General features: G+C 40.2%; 1 protein-coding gene across 8 annotated transcripts in view; it reads right to left on the bottom strand.

Annotated features, from left to right (window-relative positions):
* Nucleotides 1-17,529, bottom strand: part of TBC1D5 (TBC1 domain family member 5) — a 331,491-nt gene that overhangs the window by 126,774 nt on the left and 187,188 nt on the right. For all 8 annotated transcript variants that reach the window (XM_068152338.1, XM_068152339.1, XM_068152334.1 and 5 more), the window contains 4 exons: nt 12,800-12,888; nt 10,958-11,008; nt 10,789-10,858; nt 5,444-5,616 (listed from right to left, as the gene is read on the bottom strand). In XM_068152338.1, coding sequence (XP_068008439.1) covers nt 5,444-5,616; nt 10,789-10,858; nt 10,958-11,008; nt 12,800-12,888 — 383 coding nt within the window. The remainder of the gene's footprint in view (nt 1-5,443; nt 5,617-10,788; nt 10,859-10,957; nt 11,009-12,799; nt 12,889-17,529) is intronic.

Here is a 17,529-nt window from a genome sequence, read left to right as displayed (position 1 = left end):
AAAGAAATGAACACAAGAAAACCATTTAATCTAGGACATGGGTAATTTCTAATTTTACAATGAAAGTGAATATCCAATCTGTCAGCCCTTCAGAGTATTCAAGCTTTTTGGTTTTCCTTTTTATTTAGAGAAAAATATATTATAAGGAAGTATACAGAATTAACTAGGTTGGGAAAGACCTTTGAGATCATCAAGTCCACCATCTGATCAGCTCAACCGTGGCACTAAGTGCCTCATCCAATCTCTTTTTAAACAATTCCAGTGATGGAAGATCCAGATCAGGCTGGATGAAGCTCTGGCCAGCCTGATCTAGTGTGGGGTGTCCCTGCCCATGGCAGGGGGGTTGGAACTAGATGATCCTTGTGGTCCCTTCCAACCCTGTCTGATACCATGATACTATGATGGTGACTCCACCATCTCCCTGGACAGAACATTTTAATGTCCATTCACTCTTTCTGTGAAGATTGTGTCACTGAACTGCTGATGTAATGCATTCCACTTTATTTCCAAACCCTTCTTGTGCTTTACGTTACAAACTACCAAATTAGATATGATGAAGTAATGATTATAGTTTGGTTAGACTGTCTGTAATTTGCAGTGCTACCCAGAACATGAAACAATGGAATTCTGCAAAACATTATCTGAGGTCTCATAACAAACTCAAGACATGGCTAGTAAAGAAGACTATGGAATGAGAAGGCACAGAGCCTTTATCTCTGTATTGCTGGTTCCATTTCAGCTGATGTTAATAGCTGTTGAATAATCATCACAGGGATACACAGCAGCTGTCTCCAAGTGAATGAATGTGCGGTCTCATAAGACTTCCAGTTACTGAAAATTCCTCTGCTAAGGCTGCTACTGCCCATGACACCAACTTGAATGACCAGAGCACTCAAGTGTGGTATAGCAAGGACCCAAGCATACCTTGCTGTTCCTAAGAGAGTTCCCTTTCTAACCAGCAATGAAATGAGAAAGCCAAGTAATGCAAAGCCTGTTCACTGATGCCCTCCAGAAAATAAAGAAAAGCACTTCCTTGATCTAAAACTTTACAAAACTACCCAGAGAAAAGTTTTCTTCTAAACTGCCTGGCAGTCCAGCCTGAGGCTAATGGCATCAGGGCTTGCAGACAACTAACTCGTGAAGAAAAACAGATTTTTCACATTGTTATGCTAAACACTGGAACAAGGATGCTTTCCCACAAAAGCAGCCCCAAACGTTTGCACTGCTGGACAACAGCCAAAAGGAAATGAGTCATGCCACACACAAAATGCCTGCTAAAGTTGGTCTTCTAAGGAGGTGAGCATAATTTCAAGAAGTGTGTAATAGTTTCATAGTTTCATAGTTTCATTCAGGGTTGGAAGGGACCACAAGGATCATCTAGTTCCAACCCCCCTGCCATGGGCAGGGACACCCCACACTAGATCAGGCTGCCCAGAGCCTCATCCAGCCTGGGCTTAAACACCTTCAGAGACGGGGCCTCGACCACCTCCCTGGACAACACATTCCAAGGTTTCACCACTCTCATGGTGAAGAACTTCCTCCTCACCTCCAGCCTGAATCTCCCCACCTCCAGCTTCATTCCATTCCCCCTAGTCCTATCACTACCTGAGATCCTGAGCAGTCCCTCCCCAGCCTTCCTGTAGCCCCCTTCAGATACTGGAAGGCCACAATTAGGTCACCTCGGAGCCTTCTCTTCTGCAGACTGAACAGCCCCAACTACTTCAGTCTGCCCTCATAGGAGAGGTGCTCCAGCCCTCTGATCATCCTTGTGGCCCTTCTCTGGACACATTCCAGCACCTCCACATCCCTCTTGTAACAGGGACTCCAGAACTGGACACAGTACTCCAGGTCGGGTCTCACCAGGGCTGAGTAGAGGGGAATCACACATGGAAGTGTGCAACACACTAGGGTACCTGACCTCCCAGCAGAAAGAGTCTCCCTAGTGTCTGAAAAAATAAAAGGACTATTTGTCAACATCAAAGGTTGCAATAACTGTATGAACATACAACGAGTAAGAATTGTTTCCACCTTGCCCCTTATGTTTATAGAAGAATGTATAGTAAAAAATAGCAGGCTAGGGAGTCTGCTATTAAATAAAAACCTCTCATGTTGCCACTTCTTCACCAGCAATGCCCTAGGATCTTTTGAGGGAAGTTCCCACTCTTCCTTCTACCATGTGTGTATCTTTTGAGTGATATCAAGGCTGACATAAATACCTATTGTTGGCAAATCCAACAAACTTGAGCAAAACTATAAACTTAACAAAAAGCTCACATGAATTCACAGTCTCACAGTATCACCAAGGTTGGAAGAGACCTCAAAGATCATGGAGTCCAACCTGTCACCACAGACCTCATGACTGGACCATTCTTCGCTTGGGTTAGGTTTAGTAATCATTAATAGCATATTATGTTTAAGAAATGCTGTTTCTAGTTCAAGAAACATTAAATACAGTAAAAGATCCATCATATGAGACTGTCAGCTGGCTCACTACTGGAAATTACTGTTCTGAAGAGTTCAGACACCATTAAAGGTGAGAATAATACAACACAGTCATGTTCCTTTCCCTTTCTTTTTCTCCTGTCCTCTGTATTAAATCAGAAATCAGAGAAGGATATGACCTCACAGGCAACCTACTTTCCTCTTCTGCCAGTGCAGAGTCATTCTCTGTGATACTATCCATTTCTGAGAGATTTTCAAAGCCTGTCTTCAACATATTCTGCTGGTTTTTCCTTTGTTAATTTTGATATATTATTTTACAGTCTAACAGCTCACTGTTAGCAAGGTTTTCTTGATAGTCAGCCTGAAGCTCTCTCTCATAATTCATTCCCTTAACTGTAAATTTCTTTATTCAGATTCAGTTCTACTTATGCCATGCCAGACTGCACTGTTCTTCTGTTATTATAATGCTGCGTTCTGAGCTAAAGCCTAATTTTTTCTTTCATTTATTTCTCTCACTGAATGGCAAAGTCCTACACCGAATTGAGTATCTCCAGTACAAATGATTTTTGCCCCAGAATATGTTTGCAAATTTCTGAGGTTTATCTTATTTTATTTCCTCTGTGTTTTCATAAGCCTTCAGAAAAAAAAGAAACACTGTCTTTTGCCTGTCCTTGGAATTTATACTGCCTACTTGTTCATTACTACCCCTGAAGTTTATGAAGGATGATTGCTTTCTCTTCCAGACTATTGAACATATTAAAGAAATACACAAACCTACAATGTGCAAAAGTACTGTAATGGGACAAGCTGTTCTCTTCATGCTTTTAATAGCTTGAGTTTACTTGGCTTATTTTTCCTCTTCCTGTAACCAATTCCTATCAAAACTATCCTATCAAAAGTTTTGTAGAATAGAATAGAATAAACAAGGTTGGACCTTCAAGACCATCTTGTCCAACCTATCATCCAACACCACCTAATCAACTAAACCATGGCACCAAGCATCCCATCAAGTCTCCTCCTAAACACCTCCAGTGATGGCAACTCCACCACCTCCTCAGGCAGCCCATTCCAATGGCCAATCTCTCTCTCTATGAAGAATTTCTTCCTAACATCTAGTCTAAACCTCCCCTGGCACAGCTTGAGACTGTGTGCTTTTGTTCTGGTGTTGGTTGCCTGGGAGAAGAGACCGCCCCACCTGTCTACAACCTCCCTTCAGGTACTTGTAGAGAGCAACAAGGTCTCCCCTGAGCCTTCTTTTCTCCAGGCTAAGCAACCCCAGCTCCCTCAGCCTCTCCTCACAGGGCTGTGCTCCAAACCCCTCCCCAGCTTTTTTGCCCTTCTCTGGACATGCTCCAGCAAGTCAACATCTTTCCTAAACTGAGGGGCCCAGAACTGGACACAATACTCAAGGTGTGGCCTAACCAGTGCTGAGTACAAGGGAAGAATTAGAATTACATGAACTTCCTAATATGTTATTTGTAAGTGTGGGACTACTACTTACTTCAACTCCTCTCCTGAGGGTATACTGTGTCTCAGACTCTTTCCATTTTCCTATAACATCAAATTAGACTCTAATGGTAAGCATTGCAGTTATGGCCTGACATTTACACAATCACATTTTACCTCCTTTTCTATTGAGTTATTAAATGCAATTCACAATTACACTTGGAAATTCACACCTCTGAATGAAACTTAAACAAAAAAATATCATTAACTCAGCCAAAGCCAACCTTACTTTAAATCTTTGCAAAAAGTAAGAAAAAGAATTAAAAGCATCATTTTTCTGCCACTGCAACTGCACATATAGCTTGCCAGCTCTTTACAGAATGATCAGAAATTAAGCAAACATCTAGAATTCCAGACAATGAAGGCAACATTTTTCCTCAGGACCACAGTGATATCACAGTTATGGATGGTTCATCCAAGCTGCATGCTCTGTACTGGCCCAGACTGACTATAGTAGCCATAACAGGTTTGGATTCAGTCCTGTGCAAACACCTGGGCAAGGTCACATCTCCTATGGAGACAGACTGAGAGAGCTGGAGTTGTTTAGTTTGGAGAAGAGAAGGCTCTGAGAAGATCTTATTGTGGCCTTCCAGAATCTGAAGGGGGCTTAAAAGAAAGCTTTTTAGGGTGTTGGGCAGTGATAGGACTATGGGGAACAGAGCAAAACTAGAAATGGGTAGATTCAGAGTGGCTGTTAGGAAGAAGTTCTTCCCCATGAGGGTGGTGAGACACTGGAACAGGTTGCTCAAGGAGATGATGGAAGCCCCATTCCTGGAAGTTTTTAAGGCCAGGCTGGATGTGTCTCTGGGCAACCTGATCTAGTGGAAAGTGTCCCTGACCATGGCAGGGGGGTTGGAATCAGATGATACTTGAGGTCCCTTCCAACCCTGACAATTCTGTGACTCTATGAAAATAGCACCTGGCCCAATGAGCCCCCCTTGAATGTGGGTACACAATAGACAACTATCTGAATGAATCTGGGAGTACCTGGCTTGACTCCACATAGGGACACTTTATTTCCCTCCTGCTTTAACTTTTAACATGCCTCACCACACCTGTACTGCCAGAATCCCAAATCCAATTATCACAATAGGGAGAAGTTCACTGACACTGAATTGGTGATAAAAATAAAGAATGAAACTGTTCAACACTAGTAACTTCTGTCTTCTTTGTGTCCTATCATCCCATTTCTTACAGGAAAACCACAGGCAGCATATGCACTAGATTCAGTATATCCTTCATCACTGCAGTAGCAGTCTTCACCAAGTTCTCTATCGTGGAGCTGAGCAGTCTTTACCTGCACTGGCAATGCCACTGTGCCAAATACAACAATGAAGGTGTCATTTACTCTAATGATACCAAATGAGTTAGTTCTAAGAGATAAGAAGTATTTATTTTTAGCCTCATTAATCCTAAATGTAAGGAAAGAAAGTCCTAATGTAACAAGAGAAAAAAAAAAGGAGTTAAATTAAGTAATTTGTTGGCAAACACTTACAGTCCATAAATCTGTGGAGCAATTTCCAGTCGGTTCAGATGCATGTACAGCTCAATATCATGTTTCTTCAGCAAATGATCCTGAATTTGGTTTACCTTTGCTACAATAGCAATAGATGGGCCTAAGTCCTGTGGCCTTGCAAATGGTGTAGGTGTAATCATCACATCTTTCTCCTGCAAAAAGAGAAAAACAGGGGTAAAAAAAAAACAACACCCTTCAAAGCCATACTGTCAACAAGAAAGGTCTACTAGAGAGTTGTTTTATTGCAATCATTGGCTTCCAAAGAAACATAGAAATATTAAGGAGTTGTTGCTTTTCCAGCAAGAGAAGAATCTCAAGTATCCACTTCTATGGTAGGTATTGTGGGATTCTCCTTCCCAGGTGTGCCACAGTTCATCCCCTCATTCTGCACATCAATTTTTACATCTAGGCTTTACTTTCCATGTCCTGACAAGGTGTTGACAGCTTTAATATCAGCAGTCTGAGACAGTCCTAAACAAAGCAGATGAATGGTAACTTAGTAAAGAATATGTGTCCTCAGAGGACAATAAACTGGATACCAAACAGCAAATAACTTATTTTCCAACAACCCTTTCCAAGCAGCCTTCCCTTGCTCAGAAACTCCGGTGACTGTACCTCAAAATCTATGTAACTTTGATAAAACATCACAAAACTCTTAAACCGGAAAGAAACAGAACAATGAGATGAACCTATTGATTAGAAGGAAGTTGGATGGACCTAGAGGTTGTGTAATCTGTCATGATCTAGAACATAACACACACTAAGTGAAAATGGGAAGAGGACTACTGGCACATTAACATTCTTTAACTTGATACTGCTTTAAATGTATTCCTCTTGCCATAGGGTGGAAAATCATCTTATTGAAAAAGATGACAGAATGCACAAAAGAAATGCAGTAAGGAATAGAATAGAATAGAATAGAATAGAATAGAATAGAATAGAATAGAATAGAATAGAATAGAATAGACCAGACCAGTCCAGGTTGGAAGAGACCTTCAAGATCATCACGTCCAACGTATCAACCAATCCAACCCACCTAAACAACTAACCCATGGCACCAAACACCCCATCCAGTCTCCTCCTGAACACCTCCAATGATGGTGACTCCACCACCTTCCCAGGCAGCCCATTCCAATGGGCAATCACTCTCTCTGTATAGACCCCCACTGAATAGGAAACATGCAAAAAGGAGGAAGAGAAATGAAAAAGAACAAGTCCAACTTATCAAAAGTAAGACTGGGGAAAGGGAAACGGAGAATCAAGCTGCCAGGACTGATGTTAAGGTTCTAAAAGAGGTAAAATTGAAACAGAAAGAGGGGAAGATTTTGCAATGCTCTGGAAAATAGTTATTGTCTGTCTACTCTTTTGCTCAATGTATTGACAGAGAAAGATTGTCCAGGTCAAAAGGTTAATACTATCAGAAGACTTAATTACAGCTTAAACTGTTGAAAGACAAATTTGCTGGGATCAATACAATCAAAAGCACTTCGGTTTTAACATTCAGTAAGAGGGAAAGATTTGGGTTTGTGTGTGGGTTTTTTGTTTTGTTGGTGTTTTTTTTTTTGGTATAAACCTAAGGCTGTTTGCTATGGCTATATTCCCTCTTCAATGTCATTCTCTCTGTACCAGCTTTGTAAGAGGGAGCACACCTATTTCAAAATCATTTACAACATGGTTTAACATTCAAGTGGGCAGAATACATTTAGTAATTTCTACCAAAAAGCCTTTTTTCAACATATATATATATATATATATATATATATGTATATATATATGACCTAATTGTGGCCTTCCAGTATCTGAAGGGGGCCTACAGGAAGGCTGGGGAAGGACTTCTCAGGATCTCAGGTAGTGATAGGACTAGGGGGAATGGAATGAAGCTGGAGGTGGGGAGATTCAGGCTAGATGTGAGGAGGAGGTTCTTCACCATGAGAGTGGTGAAGCCCTGGAATGTGTTGTCCAGGGAGGTGGTCGAGGCCCCGTCCCTGGGGGTGTTTAAGAGCAGGCTGGATGAGGCTCTGTCCAGCCTGATCTAGTGTGGGGTGTCCCTGCCCATGGCAGGGTGGCTGGAACTAGATGATCCTTGTGGTCCCTTCCAACCCTGAATGAAACTATGAAACTATGAAACTATATTTCCTTTGCTTGAAATATTTTTTTCTGAAGTTTTCAATTTCTGTACTGCAGAAAATGTGTCAGGATGCTGAGCAGGTAAAAATGTTTCTATTTAATGATCTGATTGATTATAAAGTGTATGGTTAAATCTGTTTAATTGTTGTCCAGCTATGGAAATTGCAGCAAAGGGATTGATCTGTCTGTTAGTATGCTGGTTTTACCATGCTGTTGTGGTACCAAAACATACTCAGTTGAGTTGCCCTAGCAAATTGCTTGACAAAAGCTCCCTCAGACTGTCAAAGAAGGCTCACTGAAACAGCATCCTTTCATTCAAAATCTTTTCTGTTCTACCAAAAGACACTGGAACAGGTTGCCCAGGAAGGTGGTAGAAGTCCTATCCTTGGAGGTACGTCTGCTGTCACCTCTCACGTGATTTTGTTGAGAAAATGACAGTCAGTTGAAATGGCTCCAGAAAAATCACGTCAGCTGGTGTGAAAGAAATAAAAAGATGCACAAATAAACTAATACAAAGAAGCTGCCAAACTGTTAAATTATAAATGACTCACAGTGCCTGTACCTCAAGTACAGAAGCCACGTGGACAACATGATATCGCGACCCTGCCTATGCACACATGCCACATGAAACTTGCTTTCTTTTTGTGAGCTTCTAAGTCTTGGGAAAAATTTGAGTGTGTGGGTTTAGTCATCTATTGCTAACAGAAAATATGAATGATCAACTGCAAAGGGATGCCATTCATCGTAGGAAGACCAAAAGAGGGATGGTGCAAAGATGTTTACAGGAAAGCATCAGCCACACTACTAAGGACAACTGAAATATGAATGCCAGTGAAACATAGCTGAAATATTTAGATCAAGAATTAGGAAGAGAGTTGCCAAATCCTGCCACAAAACCTACCACAAATGAGCTGCAATGGCTGGCAGTCGATACTAATACAATTTATATATTCATGCATTTAGGAAACAAATGCTGCAGTAATAAAGAGAGGCTAGCACAGAGTACCAGCATAAACTGTGGACAGATTTCTCTCATTAACCACCAGGGAATAGAGTATCTGGAGAAGCTCCTCTAATGGCAGTTGGGAGTAATGGAACCAACTGTTAGAGCTATAAAATGTAACAGGTCTCTTGGAGCACATGCATTCATTGCATCCTTCCTGAAGATTCAGACTTTTATTATGTATCTAACCCTCAAAGTCATAATAGTAAAAGGCATATGTACCAGAAAGGATTATTAAAGATTATACATGTTTGCAAAGAACAAAAACAAACAACCAGATATTAATCCATGAGCTTTGCATTGTTAATTTTTTATGCCATGGAAGGACTGGAAAGGGCAATGTAAACTTTCACCTTCTACCACGGCTAATCTGTAAGCAGACCTAGTTATTTGCTGGAACAGAACTCAGCCTCAGACTTCACCACCTCTTGTCAGAGAAAGTGGAGCACATGCATTTGAATACAATGAATTCTGAAAAGCCCCACTCAGAGCAACGTGTCTCACAGCTTTGGTGTTGGAATAAAAGTGACTGTGTAATAACTTCACAAAATTTGTATCCCATATGCTTCACCCTGTGTTACTAAGGATTATGTGAAAACTCAAATCCAAATAGTACTTTATAGCTGCAAGTGGCTTGGGCTGAGATGCCAGTGCTCCATCCCTAATACAATATACACAACAACACATTTAAATATTAACAGAAAATAAAGGCTTTCAAATGAGTCTTGGGTGAACAACTTTTTCCCCAAGAGACAGGCAAAAAGCACCTCTCAGACTAGCTCTCCCTAAATACAGCTCACAAACACAGAATTTGGTGCCCACTTGTGGACACCCAAACCCAACAAAATTCTTCTTATTTAGAATAGAATAGAATAGAATAGAATAGAATAGAATAGAATAGAATAGAATAGAATAGAATAGACAGGTTGGAAGAGACGTTCAAGATCATCACATCTAACCTATCATCCAACACCACCCAACCAACTAAACCATGCAACCAAGCACCCTGTCAAGTCTCCTCCTGAACACCTCCAGCGATGGCAACTCCACCACCTCCCTGAGCAGCACATTCCAATGGGCAATCACTCTCTCTGTGTAAAATTTCCTCCTGACCTCCAGCCTGAACCTCCCCTGGCACAGCCCGAGACTGTGTCCTCTTGTTCTGGTACTGGCTGCCTGGGAGAAGAGACCAACCTCTGCCTGTCTTTTGCTAGCTCAAGATACTCACCCCATGACTTATGCAATAAATGCTGAAGTGAATCAACCTGGAACTAAGTTTGGAGGACAACCATTTTAGGATACAACACACTGAAAATCTTGACAATACCTGTAATAGGACTGTCTTGCTAAAGTCTTCTACAAAGCCCTCATCACAAAGATAGTTTCTCAGAATTAAAACAAAGGAGAGTAAAGTAAACAGGGAAAGAGACTGGCAAATAATATTCAGAGGAAATCTTGAGCATATTGAGTGAGGGAATTGTCCCCCATGCCATGCATAAAAAGCAGTTACAGACAAGAACTGTAGAAGGTCCCTAGATGGTCTCTGCAAAGTTCTGTACAACTAAACAGCACACAGAAAAAGCTTTTCTATGAAAAGAAGCAAGATACTAAATACAAGGCTGTCTGTAGAGCTAGCTACACAGGAGATCAGTGGGCACAGACATTCCCTCTAGTTAAACACCCTGTGATCAAGAAGAAAACAGAATGAGGAAGCCAGGGAGAGATGCATCCTGACCTTTGACAGTCTATGATTAAGGCTTTGGCTTCATAACAACTGAAAACAATTTAAGCCTCAATATGTTGAACGCTGCCTATCTGCATTTATTTAACACAGTATTTGCACAGGTTTTGGTCACATAGATGTGCCCATGACAGCCATTATTACAAATGCTGCACAAGAACATCATGCAGACAGAGCACAATCTGTGTTTGCATATTTGGCTCTTGATTACCAAGTCAGTAAGTGTTGGAAGATTATCAGTATTTCAGCAGTTAGGAACTCTCAAGTGGAAGACTTTCCACAAGTGTGTATGACCAGATCCTGAAGAACACCTGAAGAATGTAAACTTAGCCGCACCTGCTCTAACCAAATTCTTTAACAGAAGATGCCTTATTAGCTCCAAATTACTTAAATCATTAATTAAAATCACACTGGCTTAAAAACACAACAAATACATTTTAGAGCAAGCTTTACCTTCTGGCTGTCATGTTCAAAAGTTGAAAACCAATGTTCTGCAGTTTTCATAAGATGTGTGAACATCGCACTGGAGGGGGAGAAAAAAAACAACAACCCAGAAACTTGGTGTTAAATAATGTATTAGATATAAGAGCAAAAGGAATGTAAAGGAAGTGTTGAAACTTACTAGGCATCATGTTCCAGATATTCAGGATTCAAAAGAACTTTCATTTCGTCGCTGAAAAAGGCAACAGTGAACAATCCAAATGTGAGTGTTTATTTTTGGTCAGTGCTCAGCATGTACTACTCTGTATTTATAAGCCAACTTTCACATAGAGTGCAAATGAGAAAACTAGCCTTTTTAATTAAAAAAGAGCAACTCCACTGAACAAATGAAGTCTTTCCTTTTTAGAAAGATCAAAAACAAATTAGCTGGCTTGTCTGCACTACAATGAAGTAACCATCTAATTATTCCAAGTAACAAATTACTGAATGTCACAATGTATTATTTGAATATGCTTGATCTAGAATAATTGATTGCTGCACAATCCATCACTGTGTGTCCCAAATAACAACAACAAAACCCCACGGTTACTGGTCAAATATGCAGTATCAAAACATTAATTTATTTAGTTTTAATAGACTGTATTTTTATTGTACTTTAACAGCAATTAATCAGTGACAGAACCTCTTTTCCATCCACTTTGCTGCTCAGCTCTACTTTCTCAGTGGGGATGGAACAGAATGCTATGCATAACACAGTGTTATTTTAAGTTACATTGCACTGAAGAGCAATGCAACTTCAGGATATCTAAGGACAGACATTGAATAAAAACACACACTTGTAAATAATCTCCATCCTTATGTTCAACTGCCTTTGGACAATCATATAGAGGGGTGCTAACAGAGGTAATGAAATTGTCTTTTAAGCATTGCTAGACTCTAAAAGTGCAAAAAGGCAAATGAAATTATCTAAGTACCACAAGTGATACAAGAAGGCAACTAGTTTCCATTTTTTAATTATATTTTTTAAGGAAAAAACCCTTTAACTATAGGGTAAGGAAAAAAAATATCTTAATTTGGCTGGCAAATGTGTGTGGTGTAATATTTTATATATCTGTGTATGATTACACACACACAGGCAGTTTGAGCAAAACAGAGAATCAATAGCTAAACATAATGGTACTACCAAGTCAAAGGATAGCCACACATTGCAGCTACAGCATTGCTGGTGATGAAGGAAATATCAAGCACAACAATTTGTCTACACTGATTTTTCTCTCTTTCATGGTAAGACAAAAGAGAGTTAGTAACCTCTGATCTATGACTGTAGTCCTCTGCTCTGTCTCCTCTCTGCAGTGCCAAAACCAAAACCATTTCTGGCAAGAAGACTGAGGTGAAAGGGTAGATAGGTATGTCAGCTTTTGATGAAGATCTTCCTTGGGTTTCTTGTGTCTCCTTTTTTTGCCAGCTAATATCTATGAAGGGGAATATACCTGAAGGGGGCCTACAGGAAGGATGGAGAGAGACTGTTTAGAAGGGCCTGCGGTGACAGGACAAGGGGCAATGGCTTCAAACTAGAGAAGACCAGATGTAGACTGGATATCAGGAACAAGTTCTTCACCATCTGTTCACTATGGAACAGATTGCCCAAGGTGGTGGTTGAGGCCCCTTCCCTGGAGATATTCAGGGTAGGACTGGTCAACCTGGTCTAGTTGGGGATGTCCCTGCTGACCATGGGGAGGTTGGACTGGATGAACTTTGGGGGTCCCTTCCGGCCTGGACCATTCTATGATTCTAAGATGTCTACACTTTGAATCCCCCCTTCAGAGTCTGCAGTAGGGAAGATGAAAATAAGGACATTATCATTGAGGATGCAGCAATTTCTGATGTAATTTTATCAAAGAAATCATTGCAAAGAAAGAATGAAGGAATACACCTCCACAACTTCTACTTCAGTCAACTGTTAAATTATTTTTTGTTTTAAACGTCGATTTTTAATACTGTAGAAGTAAAACATCATGCTTGCCTTGGTTGTGCAGCTTCACTGGCATGTGAAAAAGCTTGGTGGTCACAATGCAGGATAAATACAATGGGAGCTAGAAGTTCATGCATACCCTAAACACAAAAAGAAGCAAAAGTATAGTAAGATATTTTTTTCCCAGTCACATAATAGCTCCTAATGCAGAGCACCAAGCACCCAGCAATATTAAGTGCAGACTGACTAAAAGCAGGAACATTTACATTCTTAACAGAATGGTTTAATAATCAATGGCATTTATCTTAAATTGTGATTAAATCCAAGTGTTTATTCTTTCATGACACACGGAAGCAAGTTATCCTCCGCTTTTCTAACACAACAGACAACAAATTGGCAACGGTAGTCAACCCTGCACCTGGCAGTTTACTCCAAGATCCATGTTCATAAATATGGATTTTATTTATGATAATGACAATCACCATACAAAAGAACTGCAACAGGGACAAATGACAACATTTCAAAACACTTTTATTTTTGTATTTGAAAGTATTCCCAAAGCAGCACAGCAGTGGCCCTTAGAGGAGATCAAGGGCAGCTCTGTGGGAAATCTGAGAATGAAACATACATGCTCCAAGTGGACATGAGAAATAAAGAGGTGGGTTGTTGTTTGTTTTATTTATTTTATAATCATTATGTCAATAGTAAAAATAAACTCTTTATAGCACAATGCATAGGAGACCTGCTGCTGTTCCACTGCAACCTGCTACTTGCATGAGCAATGTTAAGTACTGGAAAATATAGAAACAGAAAAATTGGTGGACAGTTGAGGACTACGAGGAGAGGCTAAGAGAGCTGGGATTGTTCAGCCTGGAGAAGAGGAGGCCCAGGGGAGGTCCTATTGCTGTCTACAACTACCTGTGGCCAGGAGGTGGTTGGTCTCTTCTCCCAGGCAACCAGCACCAGAACAAGAGGACACAGTCTCAAGCTGCACCAGGGGAGGTTTAGGCTCGAGGTGAGGAAATTAGTCATTGGAATGCGCTGCCCAGGGAGGTGGTGGAGTCACCATCCCTGGAGGTGTTCAAGAGGGGATTGGACATGACACTTGGCACCATGGTTTAGTAGTCATGAGGTCTTGGGTGAGAGGTTGGACTTGATGATCTTTGAGGTCTTTTCCAACCTTACTGATTCTATGATTCCATGACTTGAGCCAGCTTTGGAAGAATGGCTGAGCTACCTAGGTGAGCCATTGGTGCTTTTACCTGGAGCTTACCAGGGACACAAGAAGAGTCTTAATTTGCATTGATTCATCTGGGCTTGTCAATTTGTTATCAGGAGCAAAAGCAACTGCTTCAGGAAACAAGCAATCCAGTTGGCAAGCAGCAACACACTGGCAGGTAAACTATAGACTGCATAATGAAACCTTGTCTTCAGCAGATAATCAGTCCCTTCCCCCAGATCACATCAGGAAAAATGAGGATTGGGGGTATCACAGCTGAGGAAGTTGGTTATGTCAGGGTAGCTGGGGTCCCAGTGACGAACTAGGGTGGCAGGCAGGAACCATGCAAGCTAAAGGCTGGGGTGGAAGTCAGTCATACAAAACAGGCAGGAAGAGACTTTTGGGGATGGAAAGGATGTGGGAAGAAGGGTTGAGACCTGTTTGGCTGCCACTGGTCACAGTGATCTCTCCAAGGGGAGGGAACTTGGAATGCAGCCACTTGATTTCAGAAGCTGATGTCAATTTCCCCATCACATCAATATGGGTTAGATTACAAATCAACACCTTTAGATTTTTGAAAGTCTTATGGTCACACCAAGAGGGAAAGGAATAGGAGAAAAAGGGAGATAGACATGATTAGACAATGAGTAGGAAAAATGTGTAAATAAACTGTAGATAACCTGGCTTGTACTTTCCTACATACTCACAGCCCCCAGTTAATTAACAGCTCCACGTCTAATCTTTTATTCGGCCTGATATGCTAACATGAAATAAGAGAAATGGAAATGCCAGAACTTGACTAATAAAACTACCACCTGAGCTGTAAACATATAAGCTGAAGAAAAAGAAAGGGGACATAAAATAAGAATTAGTTATAAAAGATAAAAGCACATCATACATTCTCCCAACACAATATCAACTTTATAATAAAAGTAGAATCATAATGTGGCTGCCCACATACAACAAAAACAAAACAAACAGATGATGAAATACCAGGATTTCAAAAAGATACCTCTGATCTTTCAGTTACAAGCACACTTCAAATGTTTAGAGATTTTTAGCTTGGCAAGAAAAGCCACCAGTGTAATATGCATACACATATTTTTTCAATGCTGCAGTTTACTGAAACTCTTTAGCGTTAATAAATAAGTTGACAGAACTCAGATAATTTTGTGACACTTCCCAGCTACAACAAAATATTGATTTCATAATACAGTCTATAGTTCAGAAATAAACCCAGCAATACAGCATTTTTTACAATGAAAGATGAATCAATGCATTTCAAAATGGTCCTGACTTATCTAAGGGCAACCCAACGATGAGTGAACAATAGTCGGCCTAGTGAATTAGCTTAATTGTCACTCTTTCTTTCCAGTGTCACTAGGACCAGGATTTTGGCATCAGGCTTACAGAAGAATGCTAAGGATAATTTTTACATATTCTTAAGTACAATATATTATTCTCTTTAGATTTGATATTTACAGTTGGTATTTAAAAATTCAGCGATTCCAGTGAGGGTTCTGTCTTTAAAATCTGTAAGAACAGCTTCACAACATTCCACTCCATTTGACTAGGGACAAAATTATCTTTTTTTTTCCCTCAAATGAAATGTTGCTTCATGCTGGTCAACACCCCACAAACTCTACTACAAAGACAACTTTCATGCATATATGCATATTAAGCAAACATTACTGATTGCTTCTTTTAAGACTCTGTGCTGATGCTATGTAGTAGTTTCAATAAAATGTAAAACTTCAGATACACTTTATTTACATTTATAAGCATGCAAATTTTCACAGAACTGTAACTTCTTCCAAATATTTTGAAAGAAAAGCATGGAGTCATGAACAGATGCCAGCAGACAGAAGTGTAAGTTTTCATTTACTGGCCAAGTGTTACAGTTCTAATAGCAAATGCAGCACTTGTATGTGGTCATGCAAATGCAACAGAGGAGCCCTCCCAGAGAACAACAGGACCAGTGCTGTGGTGGATACTGAATATGAAGACAAACTCCTTAACTTTGCCTTTCTTTTTTTTTTTCCCCCAGGTGTCTCTGGAGAGATCAGCTTGGAGGTTATCTGTTATTGAGTAACTAATGCTAACCATTATTTTCACCAAAGTAAGCTGGGCTTTGATGTAGTGGAAATTATTATGGGAAGTGGGGCTTGAGTCAATGGTAAAACCAGAATCAGTAAAAATAGGAGGACAAGAACACTGAATGCAACATAGGCATTTGGTAAAAGAGGGAAAACTCCATGTCCTGGCACCACCACAAACTCTGTATTTCCTATCAGCTAATTCAGTGAAGGGTACACTGGTGGACATAAAAGAAAAGTAACCTAAAAAGAGATGGACACAGGGATAAACAATGTAGGATTGTTACCAGTAAGGTAACAATCAGGTTGGACTCGATCATCCTCGAGGTCTCTTCCAACCTTAGTGATACTGTGATAGTGATACTGTGAAGGTAACAGCAGCATTAATTTAAAACAAAGAAACAAACAAAGCTGTGCTTCAAAAATGAGGTTAAGAAAAGTGCAAAACTCCTAATACAAGTGTGACATGTCCACTACAAGAGAGGAAAACCACAATCATTTGCTATTTTCTGGACTTGGTGCACCACCACAAGACTTGGTTCATATACTGAACACACTTCAGAAAGATTAAATCAACAGTTTGTCACGATCCAAATTCCTTTAAATTTCTGCACTTCACCTCCCCCCCTCAGTCCTGTGGCAACCCTTCCTTGGAATTACTGCACTACTGATGCACACCACTCGAAAAGAGGTGAAGCTGTTTTCTTTGTCAACAGCCTGTAGGCTTGCAAAATTGAACCTGTTCTTTTATCTGCCTATGTTCATTTAGCCCACCAAGCAGTCTTTATTAAAGCTGAGACATCAGGCAGTCAAAGTTCATTAATACCATTTATATAATCTCTGCAGTTTCAATTAACTCAGCAAGACATTCTACTACATGATAACAGTCTCATTAATTCAATAAAATCCCATAACTATTAACAATATGGTCTATGTTAAACGGGGTGTCACCTAGTAGAAAATAATAGCTTTAACAGCTTGTGAGGAAACTCAGGGCTTTCTTCTTTAAAAAAATAATTGATCTGGCTAAATATTCCATCTTTATGTAGCAAGGTATTACCTCTTGGTAAGGAATCCTGATGATTTTAAATATGAGCAGAGGGTAATTAAGACCTTTAAAGTCGTATCAAAGAGTAAAATAATACTTCTTGTTCAATAAAAGACAGACCAAATTAGCTGGACTGTGCTCTTCCATTTTCCTGTCATCAGTACTCTGGCCTCTATTCACTAGAAAGGGGAGGCCGAATACTGCTGAAGTGTTTTCATTATCACTTCCCTTCAAAATATAGCTCACAAAAGCCTTTTCTTCTTGTTCTTATGCAAGAATATTCCTTGCTCGCTATCTGTCAAACATGAGAAATAACCAGATGATAGAGATTTCATATTTCATACTTCATTGAGAATAACTGCTCTTTCAACTCATAGATGTTGCCTTTTTTTCTTGAGCTGCCACGATTTTCTTGGCT

This window comes from Melanerpes formicivorus, unplaced genomic scaffold (assembly GCF_026170545.1).
Source record: "Melanerpes formicivorus ecotype bairdi unplaced genomic scaffold, bMelFor1.0.p_v2 SCAF_23, whole genome shotgun sequence".
NCBI lineage: Eukaryota > Metazoa > Chordata > Aves > Piciformes > Picidae > Melanerpes > Melanerpes formicivorus.
Note: the sequence above shows the minus strand (reverse complement) of the source record. Positions and strands in the feature narration are given on the sequence as shown.